This window comes from Arabidopsis thaliana, chromosome 2 (genome assembly GCF_000001735.4).
Source record: "Arabidopsis thaliana chromosome 2, partial sequence".
Taxonomy (NCBI): domain Eukaryota; kingdom Viridiplantae; phylum Streptophyta; class Magnoliopsida; order Brassicales; family Brassicaceae; genus Arabidopsis; species Arabidopsis thaliana.
In genome coordinates this window covers 9420907-9439822 of record NC_003071.7, presented here as the reverse complement: position 1 = coordinate 9439822, position 18916 = coordinate 9420907, and the positions used below count along the sequence as shown (strand labels likewise).

Here is an 18916-nt window from a genome sequence, read left to right as displayed (position 1 = left end):
AACAATAGGGAAAATAATTGTTGTGTTTGCAGACTTTGCACTATATATACTTGCCGATTTGGTATGAACTGTGAAGGGCAATGTTCTTTCTTGTGGCATTCCTTTTATCTTTTGCCGACAAAGATTCCCACCATATAAAGGAACTTGGTGTTTCATCAAGTGCCTCCCAAAAAGTTTATTCTAAATATTTTAAATATAAAGTATAGAACTTGTGTCAGTGTCATTTGTTGTATTTCTATCCAAAATCAAATACGGAGAAAAAATTATGGATCTGATTGGTAACCAAAAGCAGTACAAATTTTTTAACTGTTAATTAGAGTTGTTAGCTTTATCGGAATATAGTGCAAAGCTGTTAGAAAGAGCTGTACAAAAAAGATGAGAATAAAATTTTTTATAACGTTTTTAATAGTTTTTGTGATTGATAACTGTTAAAGTTTGAACAAAACTGTACTATGTTACCATTCAAACCCTATGACTTTCACAAATGTAGTAAATCTTCACACAGTTCAACGTAATTTTAAAATTTCACAAGCTTTTGACATGTAGACTTCAATAAAAAAAAAAGAATGTTTTGGTGTAGGTCTGTATGATGAGACATTTAATCCCTAATGTAGATAAAAAGTATACCAGGAAATGATTGCAAGGCAGAAACTATTGTGGCCGTTGAAAGAATTCACGTGGCATGATGATTCTTTTGTGTCGATCCCATCTTAATTATGGTGAGCGTTTGGGGATAGGATTCCGTTAGCAGCCTTTAATAATTAAGTTCATGTTCTCAAGGAACAACAGATCCAGATTAAATATTTTTCATCATGATTTTAGCGCAAAAAAAATAAAAAAATCAGGAATCTGTTTTAAAATTCACTAATTGTTTTTAAAGGAACTGAACTGTCCTGGTAATTAATTAATGGTGCTTGGTTGTTCTTTAGAAAAAAAAAATTTTTTCTAAAGACGACGAGAAGTAAAATGATAGAATCCTTAAACAAAAAGAACAAAAAAAGGTAAAATGATAATGATTAGGTTATATATTCCTCATGCACGACATCTTCCTACATGTTTTTTACGTCGCAGTTCTAAGCATTTCATTTCTCTATTGATTATTACATTATTGGGTAATTCATTTTGAAATTGAGAAGTTCCTTTTCTGCAAACCCTAATTGATGATAATGTCACGATAAAATTTGAACTTTTTTCTATCTTTCGATGAAGTGGATAGTACTTGCTCTATGTCTCTGTAGATATCGGTCACGTTGTGGGTGGAGACAAGTTTGATTCGTTGCACGTGAAGTCGGTAACCAGTACGAATAGAATCAATTATAGATTTTTTAGTGTAGGCATTTGTGGATTTTTTAAAAATGTTATTTTTACCTATTTGCTATTTTTAAGATACTTAAAAATGTATTTATTTACGATTAGTTTTTACAATAATATATATTTTATACTAAATATTATATTTCAAAAATAAATGAAACCGATTAAACATAAATATAACGAATAAAATACATATTAAATCATATTTTTATATTTTTAAAAGAAGCAAAATTCATAAATTCTTTTAAAAATCAAAATCCACTGATGCCATTAAAAATTTGATAAATCCGTAATTGATTCTTTATTAAGGCAACATAAAATTTGATGTGCATGCAAATCAAGTCTAAGATATCGTTTGAGCTATCGTTCAAAAAACTTGACCAACAAAAAAATTACTAAAACTTATTTTTATTATTATAAAACAAGCTAGCAAAACATTTGAGATTAAGTTGTAATATCTGCATCAGAAAAAATGGCATATCCACACATGCATGTGAACATGTGAGATTTCTCTTTGTCTTCTATTTAATTATACAACATGTAACATAATTTTTCCAAAATATTATGTGAAACATAGTATAATCTGATTTCACTGCGAAATAAACGAAGTGACTTGCATATATCACCACCAAAATCTTTACAATATTAGTTGTGACGAAAAAGTAAACAAACATTAAAAGAAAGTAGTGTCGACATCATCATTCATCATATATGTGGATAAAAATATCTGAAGAGTCAGGATCTCGTGATCACGAACTCAAGAATATGATGCGTTTACCTCAAATCTCAATTAATCAAATTTTTTTTTTCCCTAACACACAAAAACTACATTATGAGATTTTTTTTCAAAAAACACTATTATGGGAATTTGCTTAATTGTTTTCTTTTGGACTAAATGTACTAGACGCTGACTGATCAGTAGAAAGCTGTTAACTACCTTAGCCATGTGGCGCTTATTAAACTACAACAGCTAGCAGTGAAACCTAATAAGAACAAAACGTGTTCGATTTTGGTTTGGCGATACTTTGTCTCATTATAAAATTGCATGTTTTATAAATAAAGATCAAATAAAATATGGTGATTATATATATATATATATATATATATATATTGCTGAAACAAATCCGTGCATAATATATCGCAAGTCTTAATAAACTTAAAAAAAAAAAAATTGTTTATAGAATAACAAATAACTAACACTAGGATTGTTTTTGTTTTTTTTACCGTCATAGTTTTATCATACTTTTTCCTTTTGCAAAGTTTCAATAATATTAAATTGTAAATGGTTCAAACCAAAAAAGTGTAAAAACAAAGAAGCAAGCATGTGAATGTGAATTGTTGGGAAAAAAAAAGGAGATTTATATACTCATGTTTCAAACTCCCATTACCTTGCACCAAGATGATATAAAAGAGCACTATACAAGATTTCTATCTTACAAACATGGGCTTCCGAAATTTAATGATATTAGGAGGCAGTAATATTTTTCTATATAGATCTAAAGATGCTATAAGTAAAGTTTCTCTATTTTAGAATTCACCATCTTATGTGTTGCATGCATGATGCATTGCATATAGTTAAATCCATTAACGCGTCATAGACAATAATAGATCATTGGCCCTCAAGTTCTTCTCTTCAGCAGTAAAGTTCGACTTCACTTTCTTACAAGAGGTTAGTATATGGACCAGTGGACCAAACAAAGAAAACATTTGATTAATTACCAAAAACAAATATCTCAATATTCTTTTGTCAGCATGATCAAATTGGAAGGGACCACGTGGCGCTTGATGGGAACGCTCCAACGCCAAATAACCAAAAGATATCCAAAGGAAGCCAACAAGGAAGTATAGTGGAACTCGCACTCAATGGTTTCGACTCGGACACACACAATATCTGATTTTACTTTTCTTTTTTTTTTAATTGCAAGTTTGCCACTATAAAATCAGTCCATACCCTTAGTTAACAACCCACATTCACTCTCATTTCCATCAAAATTATAACTTCATTTTACATTTTGATTAATATCCTAAAATGGGTAATTTCTTGTTTCTTGCAATGGTCACTTACATATGTCTATCTTTAAAACACACACAAAATTATATACGTGTTACTGATCTGTTATCATCTCTGTTTTAATCTTATAATTTCAGTTAGATTCATCGAAGAAAATATTACTAAAATGTTGGAGACAAAGGCCATCTCAAACTCGGAGGTTTTATATGTCGGAGGAGACGACGGAGACACGTCACCAACGACGAAAGTTCTTCATGATTTTCAGATCAACAGCGGAGGAGGACTGATAAGATCATGGGTTGATTCTATGAGAGCTTGTTCTCCTACTCGCCCTAAATCCTTCAATAGCCAATCTTGTTGGATTGTAATGTCTTCTTGCTTCCTCTGTTTTGTTTGTTTTAATCTTTTATTTCAAAAAATTATTAAACGAGAGAATTACAAATTTTGCAGAAGGAACATCCATCTGCTTTGAACATGTTCGAAGAAATACTTCATAAATCTGAAGGAAAACAAATAGTTATGTTTCTTGATTATGATGGTACTCTCTCTCCCATTGTTGATGATCCTGATCGAGCTTTCATGTCCAAGAAGGTAGTTTTTTTTTCAAAATTTTGAACATATATAAGATAAATCTTATAGATGTTCTAGGTTAGCTTGGTAGATAATCATGTTGTGTTCTTTTTTTTTTTTTTTGGAATTTTACCATATTGTGAGAGTTAATTAAGTAAATGGTTATGTTTTTTTTTTTCATTTGTAAAATACACTTAGTTGCCTACTTAAGATTTTATCTTTAATAAGGTGTTATTTATATATTGTTATATATCTAAATCATCTACATATATAAACATAAATGTTGATTGTCAATTTGTGCAGTTTTGTTTTTGTTTTAATTGAATATTTAGTGCAGTTAACCTTTGCTAAATATTCTTTGTGATTGAATTATTTTTTCAGATGCGAAATACTGTGAGGAAACTTGCAAAGTGTTTTCCAACAGCCATAGTTAGTGGGAGATGCAGAGAGAAGGTAGCAGTAGGGTACCATACATTTTTAAATTTCATTTTAATTATTTAATAAAAGTAAAATTTATTTTAATTATTATTTTATTTGATTATGTTTCAGGTTTCTAGTTTTGTGAAATTAACTGAGTTATACTACGCTGGAAGTCATGGCATGGACATCAAAGGACCAGAGCAAGGATCTAAATACAAGAAAGTATGAATACATAAAAATTATTTTTGCCAAGAAAAAACATAAACTGTGTATTATGAAACATAAATATTTTTCTTTTTACCTCCATTTTTCTCATTTTTAAGATAAAATTCAGGAAAATCAGTCTCTTCTTTGTCAACCCGCAACTGAATTCCTCCCGGTGATAAACGAGGTCACATTCTACTCCAATCAATCATGATGTCTTCTTTTATTAAATATAAAATTTTATTATGATAGTTTTTTTTCACATAGATATAAATATAGCTATACTTATTTAATATTTTGTCTTTCATTATGTTTATAGGTTTATAAAAAACTAGTCGAGAACACTCAATCGATTCCAGGAGCGAAAGTTGAGAACAACAAATTTTGTGCGTCTGTTCACTTTCGATGCGTAGAAGAAAATGTATATATGGATCATTTGCTTATATTAGATTGACCATACAGTAATAACATACGTAATTTAAACATAACCAAGCAACTAATATATAAATTTTCAGAAATGGAGTGACTTGGCCCATCAAGTTCGATCAGTCTTGAAGAATTACCCCAAGCTCATGCTTACCCAAGGAAGAAAAGTAATTTTTTTACAGAAATACTAATAATTTGAAATAGTCAATATCTCAACTAAGATTTTACTTTTTCATCATGATTATTTACTTTTTCTGGTCTGGTTTAATTTCAGGTATTGGAGATTCGTCCAATCATTAAGTGGGATAAAGGCAAAGCACTCGAGTTTTTGTTAGAATCACTAGGTAAATCTTGATTCATTCCCAATTATCAATATATTGATCATAATAAAATTACATATAATGGTGGCTTACATTACATTACTTTTGGTTTTGGTTTTGATTTTAAAAGTTGAAATTTCTAATTAGTTTTCACTAATCGAAATTAACATTTATACCATGTGTAGGATATGATAATTGTACCGATGTTTTTCCTATATATATTGGAGATGATCGTACCGACGAAGACGCCTTTAAGGTATACACTGATACACATATTCTATATTCATAATGTCTCGTTAAATTAACATATATAAATAGTATAGATTAATGATTATATAAATACTGATTAAAGTGACATTGTAACAGATACTGAGAGACAAAAAACAAGGTCTTGGAATTCTTGTGTCCAAATACGCAAAGGAGACTAATGCTTCTTATTCTTTGCAAGAGCCAGATGAGGTAATCTTTTGTCACTCTATATACACAACACATAATGTTTTAGTGTACTAAGGTGAATTTATGTTTGTTTTTTTGTCAAACTGGTGAATTTTTGTTTTTGATGTAGATTTCTTATAAAAAAAAGTCTCTTATTTTCTACGTTTTATAGGTTATGGTTTTTTTAGAACGTTTGGTGGAATGGAAACAGTCAAGGTGTGGGGCATGAAGAGTTTACAAGTACAGGAGAAACTTGTTCTTTTTCTTTTTTCTTTTTACTATGTAGTATTGGTAAAGATTCTAACGTATAAGAGAACGAGAATAAGTTTATTAATATAACAAGAAGACAAATATTGAGGTTCATGTTCCTTTTATTAAACTTTGGTTTTCTGACTAGTCGTTTGTTGCTATCCATGCAATGTTCAAATTTTAAATTATCCCATGTATAAAAATTCCTTGTATTTTTGAAATAAAAACAAAGATATACAATAATGAGGATTTTTGAAAAATATCACAACCAAAAGAGATGTATTCAATCTAAGATTTTAAGTTATTTACTAGATTTTAACCCGCGGTACACTGCGGGAACAATTTATTTTTTAAAGTTAGTATACATACAAGTTTGTAAATTGTATATATCTATAAAATATTTTTATTTTATAATTACAATTGTTATTAAGTAACGTCCTGTCAAACCCGTCCCGTAAAAAAACCATTTATTTTATTAATGCTGATCTTATTTATGATATGTTCATAAATTATTATCTAAATATTTTGTAATTTTGTAGTAATTAAATGCTATCAAATATCTCTGTGGTTTAATGATATTAAATATTTTGGAAGTTTTATTTTAGTAACTAATCGTGTAGTTAATGTGGAGAGATTTAAGGAAGATTGTTAAATGTCACATATTTAATTCAAAGATTTTTTTCTAATTATCAAAAACAAACATTAAAATCCAGTGGCAGCCATTGTAAATAAGTCTCAACTACAAGATTTATTTCACAAAATGGCTGCAAAAATGTATATATAGATGTAAAAATTTATAAATCATATGTTATTCAATCATAGATTTTAAAAAATCAAACGAAATTCAGTGTTATCGAACTAATAATTTAAAAATCTACTTTAAAATGTACTCTTATTGAAAACAATTTGTGGATTTGATTCTTATTAATTTTGAAAGATTTTAATAAAGATTTAAAAATATACCTTAAAATGCGATGTTACTGCATACAAAAACTTAATAACTTTTTCTGCATATACTATGATTTTAATTTAGAAAAACCAAATATATATTACTTAATTAATATAAAGTGTGTGTTCATCATCCTATATCCGCTAAAATATTTAAAAATAAATAATCACTTAAAAATGAATTGAGAAATAATGTATTTTTGTACAATTGATTAAGGGAATTGGGAGAGCCAACATTGACTAATTGGCAAATTCAAAATAGTTAAGAACCAAGGGAGTATCACGCCAGGGCGGCTGGTACACATATGCCTCGTAGGTCTTGCTATCACCATCGTCTCCATTCACTGACATCAATAATTAACAATGTAACTTGAGTGCTGTTGTTCTCTTTGTTCTGCTTGGCCATGGTGAACTTGTCAATAACATCAAATGGAAGGATCCTTAATGTATTCAATGAGAAACCAATCACCTAAGAGCAACCTTAATGGTAGACTCTTAATTTTATCTCTTAACTATTTTATGAATTGTATTATTGAAAAAATTATAGCTAAGAGTTTTTGTAATGGTTTGAAGTTCTTAAACCTTCTTTTATCTCTTAGCTAAGGACTTTTTCTAAACTATTCACATATTATTTTGATTATATATTATACCTAAGATTTATAGTAAGAGACTTGCAATAAGGATGGTCTAATGTCTCTTCCGTTCTTTATTTTTCTATATTTGTTTATATATATAGAGAGAGAAGATTCAAGTAAATCAGACGGTTCTAACAAAACTTGATTTGACTCAATTATCTAGTGCCATAGAAAGCCTAAAACTATATGTAATTTTAAATGTATTGACTCAGTAAATGAATGTATATGTTGATCTGTGAGATGTTCCAAACTACTTGGTAACATGGGGATGCATGTGACTTAGATGCCCAAATTATAGGGAGCAAAAACATTGATCACCAATCCCTTCACTTGAATAATAATTTTCTGTGACATGTCTAAAAGGTGGACTAAAAACAAAAATCTTTTGGCAAACTCTAAATGTCTTTTGATTGGATAGTCAACTTTTTTAGACACCAAAATTTAAAGTAACAAAAAAGGAAATTTTCTTTTGTATCGGAACTTTCGAATGTAGTGGTGTGAAGGAAAAGAGAGAAACACAAATAAGAGTGAGGCCTAGGCGTGCGTTCCAACCAACCGACCATGTGGAATTATATGATAAAAGAATGTTTGTATTTTACATCAAGATTGCAAATGTTTAAATTTTAAAGCATTAAATAGAGTTGGATACTGCGCTCATCCCAAAATGTGTGAAATTCAATATTAGCTAGTTAGTTTAGAATGATATAGTCTCTTGCAAAACATCATACATAAAATAGTATTTAATTTGATTTGTTTGGTACGCTCACAAAAAAAAATAGAATAAATGAATATAGTGTCTTGCAAAACATCATACATCAAATAGTTCTTTGATATCCTAACTATTATTACTGGTTTCTATACAATTTTATATATCCAACCTTTACCCGAAATGAAGAATTCATTTTATAATAAACTATAAAATTTGTCTTTTTATATTCTTGCTAGAAGATAACAATATTGTTGTCATAATTAGGACTGTGAAAATGGTCCAAAGGTGCCCTTAATAAATAATTGGACCTATTTGTTTCACTTTCTAGTGGAATATCTTTATACACAATTATTGTTTCTCCACTGTGGTTTCGCGAAAATGACCACTCAACCTTTTCTTGGTAGATGGTAGGGGTATAGAATAAATGATTCTTTATGTATATTCGATTTTTTAAAATAATCAAGTATATTTAAAATAACTAGCGCACAAAAAAAAAAGAACATTGCATTTTGAAATCTGCGGTGAAATATAAAAATATTTTTGTATAAACTTTCATAATTTGTATTTTCTTATTAATACATTCCACTTATTGAACAATAAGATGGTGAGGCCAGATTCTCGCAAAGCATTTCCGTTTATTAACACATTCGCCTCTAAACGGGTAGTTGCATTCGCAGACAAGTACCTCTATGGACTATGGCGAATTCGACGAAGCCAAAGATCATATATTTTTATGAGTCCTTTCTCCTTCAAAACGTGGCCTTAAGTTGGTGGTCCTCTACTAAGCTCGCATCTCACTCCTGATTGGATGCATATGCAACCCCACCTCGTCAATGGCACTATCAAAATTCTCAGCTTCTATCTCTTATGTTTGTTGTGAGCGATAGTGTAATGACTATATTCAATTTTTACCGTACGAAACAGTAAACCGTCAGCTCTAGTGATCGACAAAATAACAGATCGGGTCTCCTCGCACCTATATTTTAATATGACTTGTCTTCACGACCTCATTAGATGTTGGCTCGAAGGAAGAAGTACTGATCAAGATTGTTTCTTTTCAACTTCCATTCTTCTAAAAGTCTATTTGTTTCTTTTCAATCTTCATTCTTTTAAAAGTCTATCTTTTCTTTCAAACTTTTGAAATTCTCTATTAATTAAAATATAAATATCTTTGTTGAAGCTAAATTTTACATTCCAACAGAAAAAGAGAAAGTTAAACTAATAGAAATGTACAGACGGCACTTATTCCCAAAATGTAAGTTACATTTCTATAATAAAACTAACAACACTGAGAAATGAGAATGATCTTATCAAAAAGAGAATGATAAAAAAAAAAAGAAAAAAAAAAGAGGGAATGATCCCATCAAGTTTTCGGAGTATTGCTTGTACACACTTGGTCTAGGAAAAATCTTAGGAGGTGAAATGTTACTTTTGCATTTAGGCCCAATTATATCTTCTGTTTTTAAGAAGTTCTGACTAGTCTGTTTATTTGTAATCTGGGCTAAACTAAATTTATTTGTAAAAGCAAAGGTACATTTAAAAAAAAAAAAAGACGCTCACTCTATTGTGTTCTTCTTGTTCACGTTTTCTTTTGTCGCTCAACAATATAGAGTAAAAACAAAGACATTAGGGAAAAAAAATGAACAATTGAACATTACATAGAAAGTATGAATTAATTAAGCACATTGTTAACTCTAACGACACAATCATGTTATATATAAAATATATATAGAGCGAGTGTCAGTTCTTGAACTCACTCTCACAATTCTCCGACACAATCTCAACCTTCTTCGCATCTAATAGTCCCTTAACCTTAACATCACAAGTCACCACCACTTCCTTGTTCCGTTTGACCGGCCCTGCTTCATACTCAGCCTTCAGCTCCATATTCAGCATCAGAACAACCGGTTGCTTCGATCCACGAGGTTGTACAACTGCGTTCTTGGTCGACCCATTAAGCTTCACATTGACCTTGTCGGATCCAGATGCGGCCTGGGACAACCCCGGAAATTTCCCGCTCCCCAGGCTCTTATTCTTGTACGTTAAGGAAACGACCCCGTTCTTTTCCATCATGTAGCGTACTCCCATGTTAGACGTTGGATTCTCGGCTCTTAATGTGACCTCAAAATTACTAGGATTTACGGTCAATCTCTCGACCGCGAAAACAGGAAGAGTGGGGTTGAAAGCGAAATGGAGGATGAGAATGATTGCACCGAGTAAGAATCCGAAAATGACCAAGATAATGAAGAACCACAAAAGACGTTTAGAACACCCTTTCTTTTTGTTTTTCTCCGGGTTCTTGCTGCGTTTCTCGACGTATTTTGCATGTTCCGGAGGAGGGGTCCAATAGACTTGATCTCTCGGGACTTGGACAACGTACGTCTCTAACTCAGGGATTGAATCCGGAGGAGGAAGAGGCGGAGAAGATGTCGTTGGGAGTGGAGACAGATTAAGAGAATGATTACGCCAATGGTGTGAACCGTGCGATGGAGGATCTAAAGATGGCAATGCGGGGAGGCTAGAGGTTGGACGGTGCCAAACGGACGGAGGATCATCGGGTTTGTCATCGTCAGAGTCAGGGGCGGTGGCGGAAGGAGGACGCCGTGGCCCCTCCATCGGAGAAAGGTGGGAGTTACGAGATGTGTGGTGGAGATTGGTCTACAGAGAAGACGAAAGAGAGAGAATTAAGAGAGGATGCGAAAATTAGGGTTTGCATGGGAAAAGTAAGTGGTTGTTGTTGCATGACTCAAACTTTTGGTTGGTTTTGAGAAGATTTTGCTATTTAGAGTTAGCCAGCTCACCTTAAATTTCCCTTTTTCTGTTATTTAGAAAACTATATTACAGAACTCATATAATATAGTATTATGGCATTTGATGATGATCAACGAAGTTGTTACTTTTTGTTTACAAGATATCGATTTTCTAACATAAATTATATATGCATATAAGACATACATGAGTAAAATCTTAAAAAGGTTAGCACATATTGGTAATGTTTATCATGAACGAGTCTTATTTTATTTTGTACGTTTCGAACTAAAACCATTTTTGGGTGGTATTTCTGGACCAAATTTTCATTAAAGTGTTTTTTATTTCAATTCTCTTGCAACTTCTGTTTCTTTAGAAAGCGAAAAATGCATATATACGAATATACGTTGGGATTGACATGAACGGAATGTATGTATTTACACACATTAATCCGCAGCAACCGGCCATTCAAAATTATGTTTGTGGGCCTTGTTGCTGCTTCGCTGACAATACTATCCAAAATTTATTTCATTTTTCTTTCTTTGAAAAACACACAATCACTTAATTTTCATTTATAAATCAAACATATGTACATGAAAATATCAAGGAAATTAAAGGAAATCTTACCTTCATATGGTCGAAAGTTTTCTTTCAAAAAGCAAAAACAAAAATTAATGTTTCTCTAATTCTTCCCCGGCCCCAATCCACGTGAAACATGTTATGTTGCGAGCATTACACTGGAAACTGTTACATTACATTCTAATTGGCGAAAAATGAAGTGCATTTGTATTGTATCTCACGAAGATTTGCGTTTGTGACAAAAAAAAATATGCAATTTTTTTCGAAATCTGACAACCCATGCCGACCTGTCCGCCGAGTTAACGACGTGCTTATAGGATCCTTAAGTATTTTTATTCTTATTTCTTACTCATTCCAACGGACCAAAAACGACCACGTCATCTTCATACGCAACTCCCAAAACAGACGATAATTAAATCATTGAAATCTAAACTCTCATATACTTTAGCATTTTCAACATTTCTATTAATATTTCCATAGACTAGATCTCTCTTTCTTATACATCCATATCACCGATGATGCCTCGCCGTGACGTCCTCTTCCTCTCACTCCTCCTCGTCATCGCCACCGTCTCCGCTGTCGCATTAGCCGTAAGTTTTCCAAATCTGACTTGCTTCCTCTCATATATGATTTTGTCTAGAACTAGACACACACATTAACCAGATTTGAATATGTATATAATGACACAACATCAATGACATTAGTTTAAACTATTAGACTACAAACTTCTGTTTCTTCCCATTTAAAAAAATGACTTTCTTGATTTCACAGGACGATGAAGCAGATTGTGTCTACACATTCTTCCTTAGAACCGGATCAACCTTCAAAGCCGGTACAGATTCGATCATAAGCGCTAGAGTCTACGACAAATACGGAGACTACATCGGGATCCGAAACCTAGAAGCATGGGGTGGTTTAATGGGACCAGGTTACAACTACTACGAGAGGGGTAATCTCGACATTTTCAGTGGGAAAGCACCATGTCTTCCGAGCCCAGTCTGTTCATTAAATCTGACCTCTGACGGCTCCGGTGACCACCACGGTTGGTATGTTAACTACGTGGAAGTCACGACAGCCGGAGTTCATGCAAAGTGCTCGTACCAAAGCTTTGATGTTGAGCAATGGCTTGCGTCCGATACATCGCCGTATGAGCTCAGTGCTGTTCGGAATAACTGTCCAGTTTCGCTTAGGGAAAGTGTCGGTCGGGTCGGGTCTGAGATCCGGAAGACTCTCTCTTGGATCGTGTGAGAGTAGTGAATGAAATGTCAAATGTGTATGTGTGTGTGTAACTTGGAGAGTTGTTCTTTGTTGTCTTGTGAACGTGTGATGGCAATAATGAAAATGATTCGATCGAATAAAAGTTCCGTTCTTTGTTGTTTGTGAGATTTTTATCAAACATTATTAAGTTTTTCGTGTGATGAAATTAAAAGATAATTACTGATCATATTAAAAAGAAAAAAAGATAATTACTGGTTGATATAGTTTCTTTGTTTCGTTTTATTTTCACAAATAAACGTTCAAAGCTACAACCTTATGATTAATCAAAACTTTGCCAAATAGTATAAAAGATGGGCCCTTTTCACATTTTTCGATGTAATTTTAAACATTTAATACAGAGTGGATCTTCACAATTTTAATCATTTTTGTGCATGTTCAAAAAGTCAACAAGAAACTTACAATTTTGTAAGAAACATCAACGACATTAATTGGTATTGGCCTAAACCTCCTAATTAAGTGACATTTGGTTGAAACGGAACATTTCTTTGGGTCATACTAATAACTGAAAACCATTATCAAATGAATGACTTTAAAATTCCTCCTAAGGCACCATATAAATCTCACTATGCTCCTAATCGTCTTTTAAATCTATAAAAGAAGGTGTGAGCAATAAGTTCCTCAATGAAAATTGAAAAAGATCATCCCTGCACACATAATCTATAGAACCACAAAGCAATATACAAGCTAGACATAAAATAAATAGACAATATGCCTTTAAAAGATAATTACTGATTGTATAATATTTATTTACAAAGACTTCGTTAAGGTCAAAATATTTATGTCTAATCTCCATCCCCCTAGAACATGTTTTTTTCTTTCTTAATAATAGTAACTGTCTAAAAAGAAAGAATTTATGATTCTCATAAAAATTAGAAGAAACAGATTAAAATGGTTTTATTCAATCATATTAATTGACAGAAAATTAAATGTCATATAAACTACAATGAAGAAAATGATAAAGTAGTGAACCTAGTGATAATCCTTTAAACTAACGATCACATGATTCGATGCAACAAAGTAATAACAGACTTATTTGAATTGCCGCGTAAGACTTTGAAGATATTGCTTTCAAAGACGAGAAAACATTGTTTCATCATAAAAATCTTCAAATACATCGAAACAGTTAATGATCGCATGTTCATCTCATTTCTCATACCTCTTTGGACTTAACTGGTACGTAAAAAGATGATAGGCTAATAATTTCGTTGAGACAAAAACTAATTTAAGGTTAAAGCATTAACTATATAATTGTCTATTTTTGTGTTAACGATCACATGCACACATTCAGTGCAATTAAGAAAAAAGTTTGATCCACCAAGTATATATGAATGTGTTCGTTTGTCTACTTAACTCTCGCACTAAAAACAATCAAAAAGAAGAAATCAAACAAAATGACTAAGCATATCTTAATTATTCTTATGTTTACTCTTCTCATTCTAGAGCTAAAAGCTCATGGAACAAATACAATGAGACAAAGCTAAAAAGTGATGAGGGTCTGGAAAAGTTGTACAAGAGGTGGATGGGCCACTATCTTGTGCCCATCCACCAAACAGAAAGTAGTTTCGATGTATTTAAAAAAAATGCAGAATATATTGTCAAAACCAACAAGGAGAGAAAACCGTACAAGCTCAAGCTCAACAAGTTTGCAAACTTGACCGACGTCGAGTTTGTCAACGCTCACACATGTTTTGATATGAGTGATCACAAGAAAATACTCGACTCCAAACCGTTCTTCTACGAGAATATGACTCAAGCACCAGATTCCTTGGATTGGAGAGAGAAAGGAGCCGTCACCAATGTCAAAGATCAAGGACCAACGTGTAGTAAGAAGTCCTAAGAAACGTTTTAATAATGATATTATTTAAAAATATCAAGTAAAGTAAGACTATCTTTAAATGTTCTAAAGTAAATTATTAAAAAGTTTATTGCAGTATATAAAATATTCAAATTATAACTCGTTACTCAGTCGGAGTTTTTGTTAAATTTATTTTTGTTTAAAACAAATATATTACTCAAGTCTGAATTTTTGACCCATTACAAGTTTTCTATCATAGATTGAACAATTTCGATTCGTTTTTCAAAATTCAAATAATGACATATGCAGAAAAAAATCTAGCTTTTCTTTATATGAAGATTTATTTGTTTCACAAAAATAGAATCATGTAAAGATGAAAAGAAAAATATATGATTAATAATAAATTAATATGCTAAGTTAGATATCAAAATCTTATATGTTTATTTTGATTGGTCATTTTCTTAATTAATAATGTATTTTCCTTTTTAGAATTTAAATAAATTAATTAAATTAATATTTACCTTATTTATCCTTAGTATTTTCTTTCCACAGATGCCATTATTTGAACTTTAGTACAACAAAATCACCAAAATAAAAAAAAAAACTAAGAAATTTTGATGCACATATAAATAAGTATTTTGACTTATATTCAAATTGTGTGGAAACAATGATAATGATATCCTTCCTCCGATAAAACTAATCTTTTTTGTATGTGTGGGAAGAAGAATAGAGAAAAACTATAAATAAGGTTAGAGTTAATGCCTTATAAAGTGAGAATTAGGGTTTAGTTTTATTTTCGTTAGTTTGGATTTAGGAAGAGACTTAGTGGGCTTTACAATTAATTCAGTTTTGAATTATTAATGATTTATTTTATTTGTTATTTTAAATAGATGACATGTCAACTTTTAATTGGTTATTAGAGAAGAGGTGAATGTAAGAATTGTTCATATTTTATTATCATAGATGGTCTTTTATTCTCACTTATTAAACATAACGAATCCTCAAATGCCTCAATGCAAAGAGTATTTAATAGTACAAATACCCTTTAATACAAAACGAATGTAAGGCATGCTTGGGAAAATTATTGGCCAACACATATCAGAAACTATACTAACGGTTTCACAACATTCTTTCTTGATCCCATGGACATGTCCATGTAAAATTCCTTTTATGCTTTCGAGACATCCTCTTGATGTGCTTTTAAACGCCTTAAAACACCCCTCCGGATCCGTTGGTTGAGCACTCGAAGGAGACCAAGTCATTGCAAAAACAAAAACCATAAGAAAAATTATAATCTTCATCGTCTTAGATTCCATTTTTTCTATAATTAAATTAAAAAACCCAAAAAATTGTTTAGTTTTTTTTTTGTAATATGTTAATGATGGTGGAGCTTTTTATACTTTGTTTTGGTAGAATGACTAGAGATATGAGTTTATTCAAATTGGTAGATTTTCGTTTGCTCATTTCACCTAGCAGATATGATAATAGAGTTCCATATATCTTGGTATATATGCCATTCAAATTCATGATCATTTCCTTTATAAAAGATAGCCTTTTCAACAATGTCACTTAATTTTGTGTACGTGGACATATAATACACTCACTACAAAATACATTTACGTATCATATATATATTACCAAAGTAATTAAGCATTTCGCCAACTAGAGAGTGCCACCTGAACGTTTTTGTAAATTTTGTGCCAAATAAATTAGAGAATTACTAATGATGACTAGATTTATTTATATATAATCCTAGATATACAATATCACCTCATCAACTATTTTTCATAAAATGTTAATAATTAATCAATTTTTCAGAACTTCAAAACAAGAAAAACATTTTAATTTGAAGATGATCAACATAAGAATTGTTAAATTTAAGTTTAGACTGCAAAAAAATTTACATTTAAATCTTATTTGTTCCATGCACATCTTTTAGTTATATACGTAATGAGAACTTAAAACTAGTTGTTATGTTACAAAAAAATACTCTTTGATATTTAAGTTTAATGTTTCTTCAGGTGTAATTTTCTATATTGACGACGTGTTGGATCTATACAAACAAAACCCATCTCGAATTACAACTAAACAAGGAGGATCCACCATAGATGTTAGATGTCAGTCACGGAAGAAGAAAATTAGTCGGCAAACGTGGATCAAACCTGCTGGCTAATTAAGGAAAGCAAACCATGATCTTCATCAAAGAAAATCTTTTATATATATATATATATATATATAATTGTTGCTTTATTCAATCACTTAGGCAAAAAATAACAAAAATTCACATATAAATGGTCGGAATAGAGCAGCCAGGCAAACAAACAAGATGGCGCTACTGGATACGTTTCGCTTTACGCAAGAATCGATAACTCAACTCTCATCTCCAATCCAAAGGATGTGTACGCAGAGGTCAAGTTCTTCGTCTACAACAGAATCTACGACAAATACTATACCTACCAAGGTATGTAATGTAACCTATTGCCCCCCACCCGGTTAGAAAAGTGTTGTTTCAGTGCTAGCAGATTTTCATTTCGAGGCTGTCAAAAAAAAAAAGATCTTCATTTCCAGTTTATTGCTATGTTTGGACAATAATGATATGCTATGTCACATTTACTATTAACCAAACGTTCTGATCAATCAGAAAAAATAAAGTATCATGCATGGTAACTATCTTTTGGGTCCAGTACTTAACTGAACATCTATTATAAATGAATGTTGTTGTACAAACTGAGGCAAGGAGGTTTCATTTATTCAAACCTGAATACGGAGTGCCGTAATTTCAACCCACATCGGTGTTCTCAACGCTGACAACCGGATACATTTTCGATGGAGAACAGTGTGTGTTTGGAATTGACATCTTCGTTGCTCAAACCTTGAATGAATGGGAAGTTTTCTCCTTTGAAGAAAACATCAAAGATCCCATTTACACATGGAAACTCAACAGATTTTCAACTCTCTATAGTGACTCTTACACATCCGCCCTTTTTTCTTCTGGAGGAAGTAGCTGGTGAATCTCTCTCTTCTCTCCATAACATATAGATATATACACAAACACTACGGTATCTTTACGTCAATGTGTTAATAAGTAATGTTAATGATATAGGGTATTGAAGGTATATCCAAATGGAGATGGTTTTGTAAAGGGCAATTCATCGTCAGTCTATTTGTTGAGCGAGTCTAATGAAAAGGCTTATGTTCGAGCCAAGCTAAGAGTTCTTGACCAAATCCGATCCAACCACGTGGAGAAGCTAGGTCAGTGTGCTCTCCCTATTTATATTTCCTTTAATTTTGTTAACAACTAAAACTTTTGATTGATTCATATATTTTTTTGATGGACAGTGGATGGATGGCCTAATGCAACAGCTAATAATAATGGATGGGGTTTCGAGAAGTTTGTACCATTTGCAGATCTTAAAAATGCATCTAAAGGTTTAGTGGTGGAAGATGCGCTCAAGGTTGAAGTCGAGTTCATTGGCTTCTCTAAAACACAGACTCCACCTTAGATGTTTTTTATTAGGATATGGTTCAATATAATGTCCTAAATAATAATTGAGGAGTTTCTAGCTCTTTCCTGTTTTCAGCTTTGGGTTTCATTTTGCTAGTTCCATTCATAATGTGACCACATTTGTTTCTGTAAGAGCTTTGGAGTTTTAATAAAGAGTTTTGTCCTACCGGGAATGATCCTCTATAATAAGGTTCTATCGAAATAAATGGGTAGAATTATCATCATTTTGAAGAGGCATGTTAGGGATAATATCCCAAAACCAAAGTACTCTTGCATTTTCAGTGATATATAAGAGACATGCATATAACAATAAACTCATTGCTGATAGATTTTGAGTTGAAAATCTATAGTTTCTCATTTGGTATCAATAGTAACCCCAAATATGTATAATGAAAAAGAGGGATTTGATTCGAAATCAAGTGTACACTGAACCTTACGTTACCATGTAAACATGCTTAATCAAATGACACGTAATATATATAATCAAAATTAACGCAATGACATAATTAAATCATTTTAAAACAATGGCATGTCCATTTAAATTTCTCGAGAAAGGAAACATAGTAACTAGACCAAACAACCTCGTTTCATGAATTTGGGGCTTTAGAGTTTGCGATTTATCCGCCATATCATTCCCAAACATCAATGCTTTCGTCGCATGTGTATATCTCCTCTTTGTCAAAGAAATCGACTTCCGTCCATAGGGTTTCATGTATTTCATTCATACCTTATTAATTGTGTTTGATTTTATCAGTGTGTTTGTAATGGTGATT

General features: G+C 31.7%; 5 protein-coding genes, 3 long non-coding RNA genes and 1 pseudogene across 10 annotated transcripts; 6 read left to right on the top strand and 3 right to left on the bottom strand.

The window, feature by feature from the left end:
• Window positions 1-3164: 3164 nt before the first annotated feature.
• TPPE (Haloacid dehalogenase-like hydrolase (HAD) superfamily protein) lies at window positions 3165-6207 on the top strand. Of its 2 annotated transcripts, NM_127787.3 has the most exons (12): window positions 3165-3344; window positions 3460-3686; window positions 3773-3913; window positions 4274-4345; window positions 4442-4534; window positions 4647-4703; window positions 4836-4937; window positions 5032-5109; window positions 5217-5286; window positions 5448-5518; window positions 5629-5721; window positions 5870-6207. In NM_127787.3, exons 1-12 carry the CDS (start codon window positions 3341-3343, stop codon window positions 5924-5926), a joined length of 1065 nt encoding a protein of 354 aa, NP_179809.2. In that variant the 5' UTR covers window positions 3165-3340; the 3' UTR covers window positions 5927-6207. The 2 variants fall into 2 exon arrangements, with proteins under 2 accessions (NP_179809.2, NP_001324118.1); NM_001335784.1 differs by having other exon boundaries at window positions 5629-6207.
• A 974-nt stretch (window positions 6208-7181) lies between these two features.
• Window positions 7182-7602, top strand: AT2G07545. Its single transcript, NR_140225.1, has one exon. It is a non-coding gene; the product is annotated as an other RNA (long non-coding RNA).
• Window positions 7603-7838: 236 nt separating this feature from the next.
• AT2G07535 lies at window positions 7839-8072 on the bottom strand. The gene has a single exon (NR_140224.1). It is a non-coding gene; the product is annotated as an other RNA (long non-coding RNA).
• A 783-nt stretch (window positions 8073-8855) lies between these two features.
• On the top strand, window positions 8856-9246 carry AT2G07525. Its single transcript, NR_140223.1, has one exon. It is a non-coding gene; the product is annotated as an other RNA (long non-coding RNA).
• A 435-nt stretch (window positions 9247-9681) lies between these two features.
• On the bottom strand, window positions 9682-11080 carry AT2G22180 (hydroxyproline-rich glycoprotein family protein). The gene has a single exon (NM_127786.3). The coding sequence runs from the start codon at window positions 10852-10854 to the stop codon at window positions 9979-9981; it is 876 nt and encodes a 291-aa protein (NP_179808.1). The 5' UTR covers window positions 10855-11080; the 3' UTR covers window positions 9682-9978.
• Window positions 11081-11652: 572 nt separating this feature from the next.
• PLAT2 (Lipase/lipooxygenase, PLAT/LH2 family protein) lies at window positions 11653-13027 on the top strand. Its single transcript, NM_127785.4, has 2 exons — window positions 11653-12155; window positions 12337-13027. The coding sequence occupies exons 1-2, from the start codon at window positions 12081-12083 to the stop codon at window positions 12811-12813; spliced, it is 552 nt and encodes a 183-aa protein (NP_565527.1). The 5' UTR covers window positions 11653-12080; the 3' UTR covers window positions 12814-13027.
• Window positions 13028-14362: 1335 nt separating this feature from the next.
• Window positions 14363-14680, top strand: AT2G22160 (Cysteine proteinases superfamily protein; the record flags this gene model as incomplete). The annotated part of the gene is made up of 1 exon (NM_127784.1): window positions 14363-14680. The coding sequence occupies one exon, from the start codon at window positions 14363-14365 to the stop codon at window positions 14678-14680; it is 318 nt and encodes a 105-aa protein (NP_179806.1).
• Window positions 14681-15579: 899 nt separating this feature from the next.
• AT2G22155 (ECA1 gametogenesis family protein) lies at window positions 15580-15990 on the bottom strand. The gene has a single exon (NM_001084472.2). It carries the CDS (start codon window positions 15952-15954, stop codon window positions 15649-15651), a length of 306 nt encoding a protein of 101 aa, NP_001077941.1. The 5' UTR covers window positions 15955-15990; the 3' UTR covers window positions 15580-15648.
• Window positions 15991-16964: 974 nt separating this feature from the next.
• AT2G22150 lies at window positions 16965-18140 on the top strand (annotated as a pseudogene). The gene has a single exon.
• Window positions 18141-18916: the final 776 nt, after the last annotated feature.